General features: G+C 42.0%; 1 protein-coding gene across 3 annotated transcripts; it reads left to right on the top strand.

Moving 5' to 3' along the window:
• The first annotated feature begins 147 nt into the window (after nucleotides 1-147).
• clns1a (chloride channel, nucleotide-sensitive, 1A) lies at nucleotides 148-10,692 on the top strand. Of its 3 annotated transcripts, none has more exons than XM_071497208.1 (8): nucleotides 148-456; nucleotides 1,075-1,211; nucleotides 2,695-2,826; nucleotides 4,289-4,399; nucleotides 5,296-5,469; nucleotides 8,186-8,252; nucleotides 8,978-8,998; nucleotides 10,199-10,692. In XM_071497208.1, the coding sequence occupies exons 1-7, from the start codon at nucleotides 353-355 to the stop codon at nucleotides 8,994-8,996; spliced, it is 744 nt and encodes a 247-aa protein (XP_071353309.1). In that variant the 5' UTR covers nucleotides 148-352; the 3' UTR covers nucleotides 8,997-8,998; nucleotides 10,199-10,692. The 3 variants fall into 3 exon arrangements, with proteins under 3 accessions (XP_071353309.1, XP_071353307.1, XP_071353310.1); XM_071497206.1 differs by having other exon boundaries at nucleotides 154-471; XM_071497209.1 differs by lacking the exon at nucleotides 8,978-8,998 and having other exon boundaries at nucleotides 155-471.
• The last annotated feature ends 728 nt before the right edge of the window (nucleotides 10,693-11,420 follow it).

Genomic DNA, 11,420 nt, shown 5'->3' with positions numbered 1-11,420 from the left:
TAAATCGTGAAGGTGGACGAGCACTTCCGATGAGGACCTTCAAAATAAAACTGCGAAGACGCGTTGCTGGGCGATGACGAGCCGTGGTCACATGACCCGTCAGCGCCTCAGCTTGATGCCGCGATATTTGGTGTCTGAGAGCCGCTGAGCAGCCGGAACCCCGCCCCCTCCTGTCCGCACGGCTCGGCCCGGCTCGCCTCGGCTCGCAGGTTATCCGCCTCCGTCTGTCGGGTACTGACTTACTGACAAGTTGTCCCGGGTTAAATTAGCAGGTTTGAGGCTGCGCGCCGACGCAAGAGTCCGCTTCCGGTCCTCCCTGCCTCCTCAGCCAGTGGCTCCGCAGACATTACCGATGGTTTTACTGAAAAACCTCCACCCTCCCACCGAGGGAGTGCGGCATGAGCAAGCCGAGACCACGGCGGTGATGGACGGCCAGAGGCTGGGCTGCGGCACGCTGTACGTCGCTGAAACGTAAGAGGCTGTTGTTCTGTTTCAGTGACCGGTTTCTGCTTTAGGGACGTGTTTTATCCGAGGTCCGATCAGCCACATTACGTTATTACCGACATAAAGGCTAGAAAGTGGAATAACGCAAAGACGATTCCTGCGCCAAGCCTCGTGCTAAACGCTTCCGGAGTAGCCCCTTTCAAAATAATAATCCGGAATTCATTTGGATTGAGGTTTCAATGAGGTTTCATTGATAAGGCAAGAAATCCCTAGAAATAATCATTAGTTGCAGTCCTATAGTCAACTTTTTGTTTTGAACGCAGGAATGAAAGTGCTCTCAGACAATCACTCTTATTTATATAGCTGGCACTCTGACCTTTAGATAGAAATTCAAGGTTTCCTCAGTCATCCAGACTGTTAAAACTCGTTTTGCATGCCTGGAAATGCACATAAAAAAGTGAAATATAAAGCATTTGTGGATGTCAGATACAAATTGTTTAAATACAAAAATACCATTTCATATATCCTGCAATATGTGTGTACTTTCTGTATTTGAGGGCCTTTCCCAGGATTGACTGGCTCTGCAGCTTTAACCTCAACTTAGTTTTGTGTGTGTTTTCTTTTTCTCAGGCGACTGTCGTGGTTTGACGGGTCAGGGATGGGTTTCTGTCTGGAGTATCCCACCATCAGCCTGCACGCCATCTCTAGAGACGTCAGTGCTTACCCACAGGAACACCTGTACGTCATGGTCAACGGCAAGCTCAGCGGTGAGCAGAACTCCGAGTAATCAGTCAGTTTTTACTGTGGGAGGTTGGAGGAGCTACATTTGGCATCGGATTTTTTTGGCCTGATGTGTGTCCGTCATTAAACTAGGGAAAGTTTGTTTAGTGCCACGTACTACTTACACCTCCATCATCCAGTAGATCTGAAAAAGTCTTAAAAAGCCTTAGTTAGTTTTAGTCATGAAAGGGTTTAAATTTTGAGATGATGCAAACATTGTCTAACATGGAATTAACGGTACGTATTTAGATATAACAAAATTCCTTATCTTCACAGCAGGTATTTCTTAGTTTCCACTTAAAGAGGTGAAACGGGGGCCTCAGGCCCACAGCCTGTAAGTCTGCATTATTACTGTGGATCTGTGATGTCTAACCAGGTCACCAGTGACCTGATCATGTCAGTAAGTAGCAGCGTAGCTAAGATGTAAATGCTTAAACGTTTGTCAGTATTGACATGTTATACATCGTTAGCTCGGATAAATTATCCACAATTTAACCGCTGAGTTCATTTTTCAGTTACTATGAGCATTAAAGTGTAATTCATTCAGATTTACCAGCATCATTAACCAGCAGGACGGTGAAGCGGTGTTGACTGCCTACGTTTGGTGGTGAAGTCCAACTGTCTGTTCCTCCATCATTTCTATTCCTTTAGTCTGGAAGAGTCCACAGATAAAACTCAGACTGATGAGGCAGAACCGAAACTAATGGCTACAACCGTCTACTTACAACAGCACATGGATGGAGCGTGTAGTTGCCATGGAAGTTGCCGGTAAGCTGACCAATCAGAGCACACTGGACTCTTGATTGGTCAGCTTCAGAGGGGGGAGTGGGGCCTTACAGAGCCTTAGAGAGTTTTTCACGCAGCGTGAATACAATACAGTATAAGGTGTACAGAAGAAGAAAAATAATGTCTTTTTGGAACATTAAAGCATGTAAACCTATTTTAGCAGACACAAAGAATAAAATGATGAACACTAAAAATGGCCATAATAGGTCCTCTTTAAAAGCTGTCAAAGTTAGTTATGTAAAATGTTGTTGTGAAGGGTTTTTGTTTTATGTAATGCATAACAGTGGAACTCAGTTAATACATTAAACATTTTAATTATTATATTTGATGAGTTTCATGATCATCACGATGTGATTTTCCACACATTTGTTACATAGAAATAGATCTAAATACATTTTTTGAATATTTGAAGGTTTGTTAAGTCACCACACAGAAACAAAATGTTTCCCTTCATGTGATCCCTTTATATGTTCACAAGACAATGAGATCAATGAGTTTACATGAGTATTTTTTCCTTTTGTTTTACTGACAGAGACCCAATGGAGTATTAAACCGTAGTAGTGTTAAGCAGTGTTTTTACAAGTGGTTGTTATCGCTGTTAGACAAACCATAGTGTGACATTTGGCAACTTTCAACAAAGGTATCGGTTTCAAACTGGTATGTTCTCACCTTCATTCCTCCCAGATGAGAACGAGGCAGAAATGGCAGAGAAAGCAGCTGATGATGAAGACGACGACGGCAGCAGCAGTGATGGTGATGATGATGATAATGGAGTGATCACAGAGATTCGATTTGTGCCCAGCGACAAAGCAGCATGTGAGTGACCACACTGACTTCACAATATCTCTCATTAATACTTTGTTTTGTTTTTGACTGCCTGAGCCTTTTCATACTGTTATGTTTAAGTGACAGAGTCCTCACAGGTACACAAGTAAACCACAGCAGTGATCAGTCACACTTTAAAACACATTAACCATATTATCAAAACCACAGATTCTAAGGTAGAGACAAAGATGGATGTTGACGTCACTGTCCTAGCAGTCTGTTGTCCATAAGATCTTGAAGGACTGGCAGACGCCAGGATGTAGAGCTGGATTTTTCTTTATTAAATATGAAATATTTGTTAGTTTTTCTCTTGCAACAGACAAAGATTATTCTGCTTTAAGGCGAGGCAAATTTATTTGAATAGCACATTATCAAACACAGCGGCCATTCAGTGTGCTGAACAGAAATGAAAGAAGCGTAAAGAATAGAGGTTAAAAAAAAGTGTAATTAGAAAACAATATAAAAACACAGACTATAAAACAGGTCATATCATAGGTGTTAGAGAACAGAGCAGTTGTTAACTTCTTTTAAAAGCCAGTTTCAGTTTGGGCAGATTTGATATCTGATATGAGAGCTGGTTCCAGCCTTTTTGTCCTGTTTAGTTTTAACTCCAGGCACAATGAGCTGACCAAGTCATTAGTGACCTATTTGGTTCAAAAACTGCAAAAGCCGGAGCCGGGGGCATAAGGTTTTCAGGTTGTCTGTCCGTCTGTACAAAGCGGTGACCTCAGATCTGAAATTGAAGTCATGACCACTTGAGTCTGGCTCCAGCAGTGAGTCACTCCCCACAGACTCCCATGTTCAAATGCCCAACTTTACAGCAGAAATAAACATGTTTACAGCCTGATACAAACAATTTTAGTCTCTACAGCTAATTTCCTCCTTAATGACAACTGTACGGGGGTTGAATCTTTATATAACTTACCTGTTTGAATTTTATTAAGGCTTAAAGTTTTGCATCATTCAGGGCGTGTCACTTTGAGTGACAGGTGGGTGAGTGTATCCTTGCCACAAACCAGTATGCACTGAATTCTCAGCTCCACACGTGCCCCGCCTCTGTGCCCACTTCTGGATTAGCCTGGAGTTAGGTCAAGTCAGACAATACCGAGATGGTGACGGTGGACCTCTGTGACGTCGACGTCACAGAGGCTATTACAGACAGTCACAGTCTATAGTCTGTGTATATGTACGTCCATACGTCCCATTCTTGTGAGCGCGGAGCTTCAAATGTGGCACAAATATCCACTTGGACTCAAAGATGAACTGATTAGATTTTGGTGGTGACTGTGACCTCACGTTCTTGGGAATGCAATATATCAGGAAAGCCCACAGGGAATTTCATTACTTCTGGCACAAACATTCACGTGAACTCCACTAATTGCAGATTGTTGAATTACCACAGCGGAGGAGCAAAGTGTAGCATCTAATTTTCATATGTGTGTTTTACACACAGTGGAGCCCATGTTCTCAGCAATGTGTGAGTGCCAGGCGCTGCACCCCGACCCAGAGGACGATGACTCTGACAACGATTTTGAGGGAGAGGAGTACGACGTGGAGGAGGCCGGTGAGGGAAAACAAATACGCATAAAGATACACACAAAAACATAGATGCAAACACACACTTATTCCAGCGTTATCAGTCTCTGAACAGCTAGTCAACAGGTTTATAATAAATTTAAATTTCCCAATCTGTACATTCAAATTCTGGTATCAAGGCACTGAAACGCACTGTTAGTCCAGAATCAATGTAAAATATACTAAACACACAAACAACCAAATGTAACAGTGTTCAAGTTACGTAGTTGCACAAGTGTGAAAAATGGTATTCCACAAAAATCCAAGCACACAAATAGTGCAAGATAATAATAAACAGTTTGTTTTTTGTTTGATTGGCTGGTGAAGGCATCCAAACAGAAGTGAAAACAGTCAGATCTATTGGAATAGCATGTGTAGATATTTGACATATAATATATAGTGAACTGATTAGATTTTGGTGATATGAAATAAAAATTCTGGGGACTGAATTGAAAATGTTAACTCTTACTTATTTTCTCTTTATGCCTCTGTTTTTCTGTCTTTCTGGACTCTGACTGCAGAAGCAGGTAAGAACTCCAACATTCATCACTGCACATTCACACAGCTGAACTCTTCTACTGAACCTTTTTACTCTAGGAGAACAGAACATATTGTGTCTAAGTATCAACACGATCAAACAGTGGAAAGCTGGTAGTGACTGCCTCTGCAGGTTCTAGGGCTCTAGCTTTATGGCGGTAAACTGGCAGTAACAGCCAGTAATACAGTTACAATCATGAAATCTCCTGTTTGTGCTTGCACACACTCCCATATCATACTCATACTGTATTTGGGGAAAATATCGTTATCGCTAAATGCTAAATAGGGTTCAAGTAAAGTTTGACTTAATGTCCACCATATTCACCGTGTCTCTCCTCCTCCACCCAGAGCACGGCCACGCCGACATCCCGACCTTCTACACCTGTGACGAGGGTCTGTCAGCACTCACGCAGGAGGGCCAGGCCACGCTGGAGAGGCTGGAGGGGATGCTAGCCCAGAGTGTTGCTCAGCAGTACCACATGGCTGGGGTCCGAACCGAGGAAAGCAAAGCTGAATTTGAAGGTCTGAGACACACACACACACACACACACACACACACACACACGTTTTTGATGCAGTGCAGCGCAAGATATGAATAAATCACCACATACTTAATTTAATAAAAGGCACTGACAAACAGAACAGTCGTAAGCAGACCTCGAGATTTCTGTGAGTTGGCTCAGACATGTGGGGCATTAAAACTGAATGCTGCTTCTCCTTGTTTAGTTTGACCCTGGGCACAGTAAGCAGACCTGTCCCAGACGGCCTGAGAGGTCTGCATGGTTCATAACAGAGCAGCAGATCCCCTCTGGAGATCAAAGTCTTATCTAGTGTGATCTTAGCTGTTCTGATCTGTTTCTGGCCCTTCGATAGACCAACAGTACAATTTCAAAGTTGATGTAAGATAAACAGGCAGAGAGTGTGAAGATCTGAGCACTGGAGTGGCCCTCAGCAGAGTGCATATCTCCGCCAAGGCCAAACAATCCTGCACACGGGGCGGTGTTTAGCTAGATAGATGTAGAGCACCCACCTCATGTGTTGAGGCTATAGTCCTCGCTGCAGGCGGCCCCGGTTCGAATCCCGCACCGGGCTGCCCTGTCCTGCGTGTCATTCCCCCTCTCTCTGCCTCCCATTTCCTGTCTCTCTCAACTGCCCTATCCAATAAAGGCATAAAAAGCCAAAAAAATAATATTTAAAAAAAAAAAAAAAACAATCCTGCACATGTCTGAGAGATCTGGATTATTATCTGGATCTGCAGCACACTTTGCAGAGTCACAGATTTCAACACCAATAATTTGTCTGTGATTTTTTTTTTTTACATCAAGATCCAAACATTATTTCCAGCATAACAGCACTTCCTGTATGATCCTGCTGACAAACAAACCATCAAACAGACACAGGTGAAAACGTAACCTCCTTGGTGGAGGTAACAGTAAATGTTTCTAGTGTTTAAACAAAGGGAAGGTCTCATTCATCATTTACATTTACATTCCTCATTTAATAGAATAGAATATAGAACCTAACTTATAAAATACAGTACCAGTAAGATAAACTGGAAGAATCTGAACAACACAGAAACCTAGAAGGTGAAAACATCATGTTTAACTTAATTCATCTAATCTTCTGAGTTAGAGAGCTATCTCCAACATTCAGCTCTTCATTTAAATTCTGTGACAAACTCTGAGAAATTTAGCTTGAATATAAGATCTGGATCCTTAGAGACTGTTTTAAATCTAGAACTTCATCTGGTTAATGTTGTTCTGGGTCTTACATCTTTATTTTTGCATTTTCACATTTAAATAAATAGATCACTGCTTTCACTACCATGCTGTGCTACATTTCTTCTAATGTAGAAATCTTTCCATCAAAACAAGACTGGTCTTTGAGCACAGTGAAGTATAAATAAAATTGTACCAAAGCTTTAATGTTAGCAGCGTTACTCCCCCTGGCCTTCATGCATTCATTGTTCTGCACTTTATAGTGTTTTTCCAAGTGGTTGAACAATTGAATTGTTACTTTGCAGCACAAACTCGTGCACTCTTTGCATTGGATTACTTCTTGTTTAATATCACTTTCCCTAAATCCAATATACTTCCAAGCAACAGGTGATGATCTGTTCCGAGGGACTTTGATTTTCGTGTTTTTTCGCCCGTCTTGTGGTGTTACTCTTCTACCCTGAACTGCCCCAGCAGCGTGCACGTGCAGTGATATGACAGCAAAACCTGTTGATCGCCCCCTGGTGACTGGGGAGGTCGTTGAAGTTGTTGTTGAACTTGTTGTCATGTTCATGAAACCAGTCTGAGATTACTTTAATTTTGTGACATGCAGCGTTATCCTACAGGAAGTAGCCATTAGAAGATGGTGGCCATAAAAACTGTGGCCTTAAAGGGAAGCACATGGCCAGCAGCATGGTCAGACAGGCTGCAGCAGTCAAGCCATGACTGATGGTATTGAGGGGCCTAAGGTGTGACAAGAAAACATTCCCCACACCGTCACACTACCACCAGCCTTGACTGTTAAAACAAAGCAGGTTGGGTCCATGGATTCATGCTGTTGGTGTCAAGTTCTGACCCTACCATCTGCTGCCTCAGCAGAAATCCAGATCCATCAGACCAGGCTAAGTTTTTTCAGTCTTCATCTGTCCAGTGTTGTTGAGTCTGTGTCCACTGCAGCCTCAGGTTTCTGTTCTTGGCTGACAGGAGAGGAACCTGACCTGGTCTCTGCTGTTGTAGCTCGTCCCCCTAAAGTTGGACGTGTTGTTCACTCTGAAGCTTTTCTGCTCAACACATGTATAAAGAGTGGTTATCTGAGTGACCGTAGCCATTCTGTCAGCTCCAGCCAGTCTGTCCATTCTCCTCTGACCTCTGCCATCAACAAGAAGTTTCTTCCTCAGAGCTGCTGCTGCTCACTCGATGCTTTTTCTTTATGACACCAACGATCATGTCACAGTCAGTTTTTTTTTCCCCCATTCTGATGTTTGATCTGAACATTAATTGTATTCTTAATAAATCCTCTGCAATGATGCTTATTTATATTTCTATGAAGATAGTCAACATCTAAAATCAGCTGATTTTAGATGTTGTTTATGGGATGTTAGCATGACTGTACTGTCGGAGGACTGTTTTAGAAGGAAATGTCACCTGTGTTGAAGTATTTATAGATGATATTCATAATAAGCATTTTGTAGATTGTGGGACTGGTTTGATAATCGGTCTTGGTGTTTTGTTATTGTTGACAGATGGCATGGAGGTGGATGCAGCAGCGATGGAGGCCGGTCAGTTTGAGGACGCAGACGTCGAGCACTGGTAAGTGACGATGTCTAACAGGGATCACCATCCCTGTCACAGTGTTTTCCTCCAGCCTTCCCATCAGAGTTTACAGGTTTTCTGTTGACATTTCATGTGATTTTACAAGCAGTGGTTACAACGTTAGTTTTGGCACCAGATGTTGATTTAGAGTTAATTTTCTGACAAAAATGTGCATTAGTTTCTTTCAGATTGTAGTCATTTCATTTTCATCAGTTTGAGTTTTGTTTTGTCAGTGAAACTTAAGTTTCATCTCTGTCGTGCATTTTCAGTTTTTATGACTTAAGTGTTTTGAGGCAACAACCGTCCCATTTTTATTGTGTGCAGTTACCATGGTTACAGCTGTCCCATCATTGTTGTGTCAAATGTTCTTTTCTATTGTGAGGTTAGTGGAAAAGGGACTTTTAACTTGCTCACACAGTGTCGATGTGAAAATAACAGACTGACTGTCCTCAGTAAATTCACTTATCATTTCTAAACTCTGTTTGACCAGAGCCAGTCTCTCTCTGTCACTTTTGCTCAACTGGTCTTAGTATTAGCATTAGCATGGCTGCCTGTGCTGTCCACTGCACAGAAGCAAAAGAGGCGGCTTGACGTAATTTTAGCTTGAGAGGAGAAGCTAAACTGTGGGATAATGTCATGATATTTCTTTTGAGAACATTGAGGAAGGTTTTAGACATTTGACTGTTGACATTAACCCTGGAACTACTTATTCCCTCTGATAGCAACACCCAAGATATCTGAAGGTAACGTTAACATTACTGCGTTATAATTGCAACAGCGCTTGTTAAGGTTACTTTGCCTGCACCTTGTAACTTATAGTTACATAGTTTTTCTTAGCTCATTACACTCATTGCTGCTTCTTGCCTGATTCTCAGTGGATTGTCTGTGAATTTAGTTCATAAAGAGAAGTTACTGAATGCAAGATCCTTCTCATCCTAATAGTCGACCAAATGTTAGTCAATGAGAAGAGCCTTAGTTGACCAGGTTTTGATTTGTTGGTTTGACACAGGAAAAAAAAAAATCACATTCCACACAACACTCAGGCTGCTTATGGCCACACTAATACATTTTCATTCTGAAACAACATTTTAAATGAAATCTACCTCTGTCCACACAACCTTTAAGAAATAATGCACAGTTCTGTGTGTATCAACACACCTGAAAACACACATCACATGACCATTCACATACACTTTGCATGTGCATGCCATTGTGAACAGGAAGCAGATTGTCTCCTCTGCAGCTGGTTAGTTGCAGAAAGTACAAGTGAGGAACTGCAAAGGCAGTTATAGCAATAACATGTAGAATTGAACTGCACAACAGCTGCAAGCAAAGACAACAAAGTCAGCAACACTTGTTATCCATGTTGCATTCACCACTGGTAGTCGTGGCCGATGAGACCCAATCAGGGAATGAGTGTGGATGTCTGCGTCATTTCCAAAAGGTTCTGCCCATCCATACTAAAACACAACCCCGGAGCTTTCAAACTAAAATGTTTCAGAAAATCTCAGTTTTAGGGGCTCGAAAACTCCAGAGTAGTGTGGATGCCAAGCGTAAACGTAGCAAAAGTCATGTGTTTTAAAGCTAAAATGTATTAGTGTGGATTTAGCCTCAATCAGTCAGTCACAGACAGACATTGTTTACACGGCTGGTCCTGCAGTTATTAGACAGTAATGTAACCGAGTGTCTTGGGTTCACCTAACTGGGCCTAGTCACTAATAAAATAACAGACAGGACACAGCGATGTAATACTATCAACAGCAGCAACAACCTCTGTATTTTTGCTAACACACACGTGTGATGAGCAGAGCTGCAACACAACTCCTGCCTTTAGCAGCCGTGCAGAATCTCTTTGCTCTTGATAAAACATGTTGAGTTGTTTGTACGCTCTGCGTGGCCCAAACCTTTATATTCATTCATGTGTTTTCTGACTCTGTGTGTAGATGGAAGTCATCGAAGCAGCCAATCAAAGCACTGGAATTGCATCACGGGATTGGAGAAGAGGACCGTGGGGATTCTTTAAAGCTCTCAGCTCTTACTCGTACTTTCTTCCTTTTCTCACTGTCTAACAAACCTTTTCTGATGTACTTAAAGTCATCTCAGTAGTCCTGTAGCTTCCTACGTTCTCTTTCTTTTGTCTTGCAGTGGAGCTCACAAATTGTTGCATTGTGTGGGTTTTCTGTTGGTCCTCCACCTCTGCTGGTTTGTGCAGGTCATATGAACAGTGTTTGCTGCGCTGCACCTCTGTCATACAGCCAAGTCAGTTACAGGAGACTATTGAGATGCAGCCCCAAATGCCCAGATCTTGTTGTTGACTGTAAAAAAAAAAAAAAACTCTTTTCTGTTTCTGTTTTGTACCTAAAGACTTTAATATCTGATCCTCCTGCTGAGGAGTTAATGTCTTTGTATCGATTTCAATAAATGCATAGTTTTTGTATGAGTTTCTTATTTTAACTTTCTTAACTTAAAAAAACATTTCACTGTAGCTTTATAATCGGTTGCAAATTAAAACTAGAGACCCACTTCTGATGGGATCAAACCAGCCATGTTGCCTAGCAACATGTCGATGGTCCGGCCTATAAGTCAGTCGTCATTACTACATTACAAATACTTTATCACCAGTGGGATTGAACCCATCTTTGAACTCAGCCTTCATTTTGATTACAAATACTCACCTGTAAAGTTCATGAGTGTATCTTTCACAGCTGTGACACTGTCATGGTGACAAAATCTGTCCACAGACCCAGACGTACAAACACCACCTCAAGTCCTCACATGGTTCTACTGTGGTAGCGCCCACCTCAGTAGACCCATGATAACACACACACAGACTCATGTTTACCTGGATACAGCGGCAGAGAGACTCACAGACAGAACAAGAACAAATGTTTGTTTACATTTCTAAACAGAAAAGTGAAGAATTCATTTAAAGGACCTAGATTTGTTCTGGTTGTCTGAGGCTGACGTGTTCAGCTTTTTACTGGGGAGAGTTTCGTGGTGGCTGAGACGGACATGAGGGCACCTTCTGTAAACTGATTATTCTTTGATGTTCCCATTTAGAATCTGAATTACCATGTGATGACGTAAACCTACAGGCTGGACATCAGGGCTGTAGCTAACCGTTACCTTTTTTTATTGATGAATCTGTCAATCATTTTAAAGTTA

Source organism: Trachinotus anak, unplaced genomic scaffold, assembly GCF_046630095.1.
Source record: "Trachinotus anak isolate AG129_WGS33_773 ecotype Australia unplaced genomic scaffold, CSIRO_AGI_Tana_v1 ptg000014l, whole genome shotgun sequence".
Classification (NCBI taxonomy): domain Eukaryota; kingdom Metazoa; phylum Chordata; class Actinopteri; order Carangiformes; family Carangidae; genus Trachinotus; species Trachinotus anak.
The sequence above is the reverse complement of the archived record's forward strand: the minus strand, read 5'-3'. Positions and strand labels throughout refer to the sequence as shown.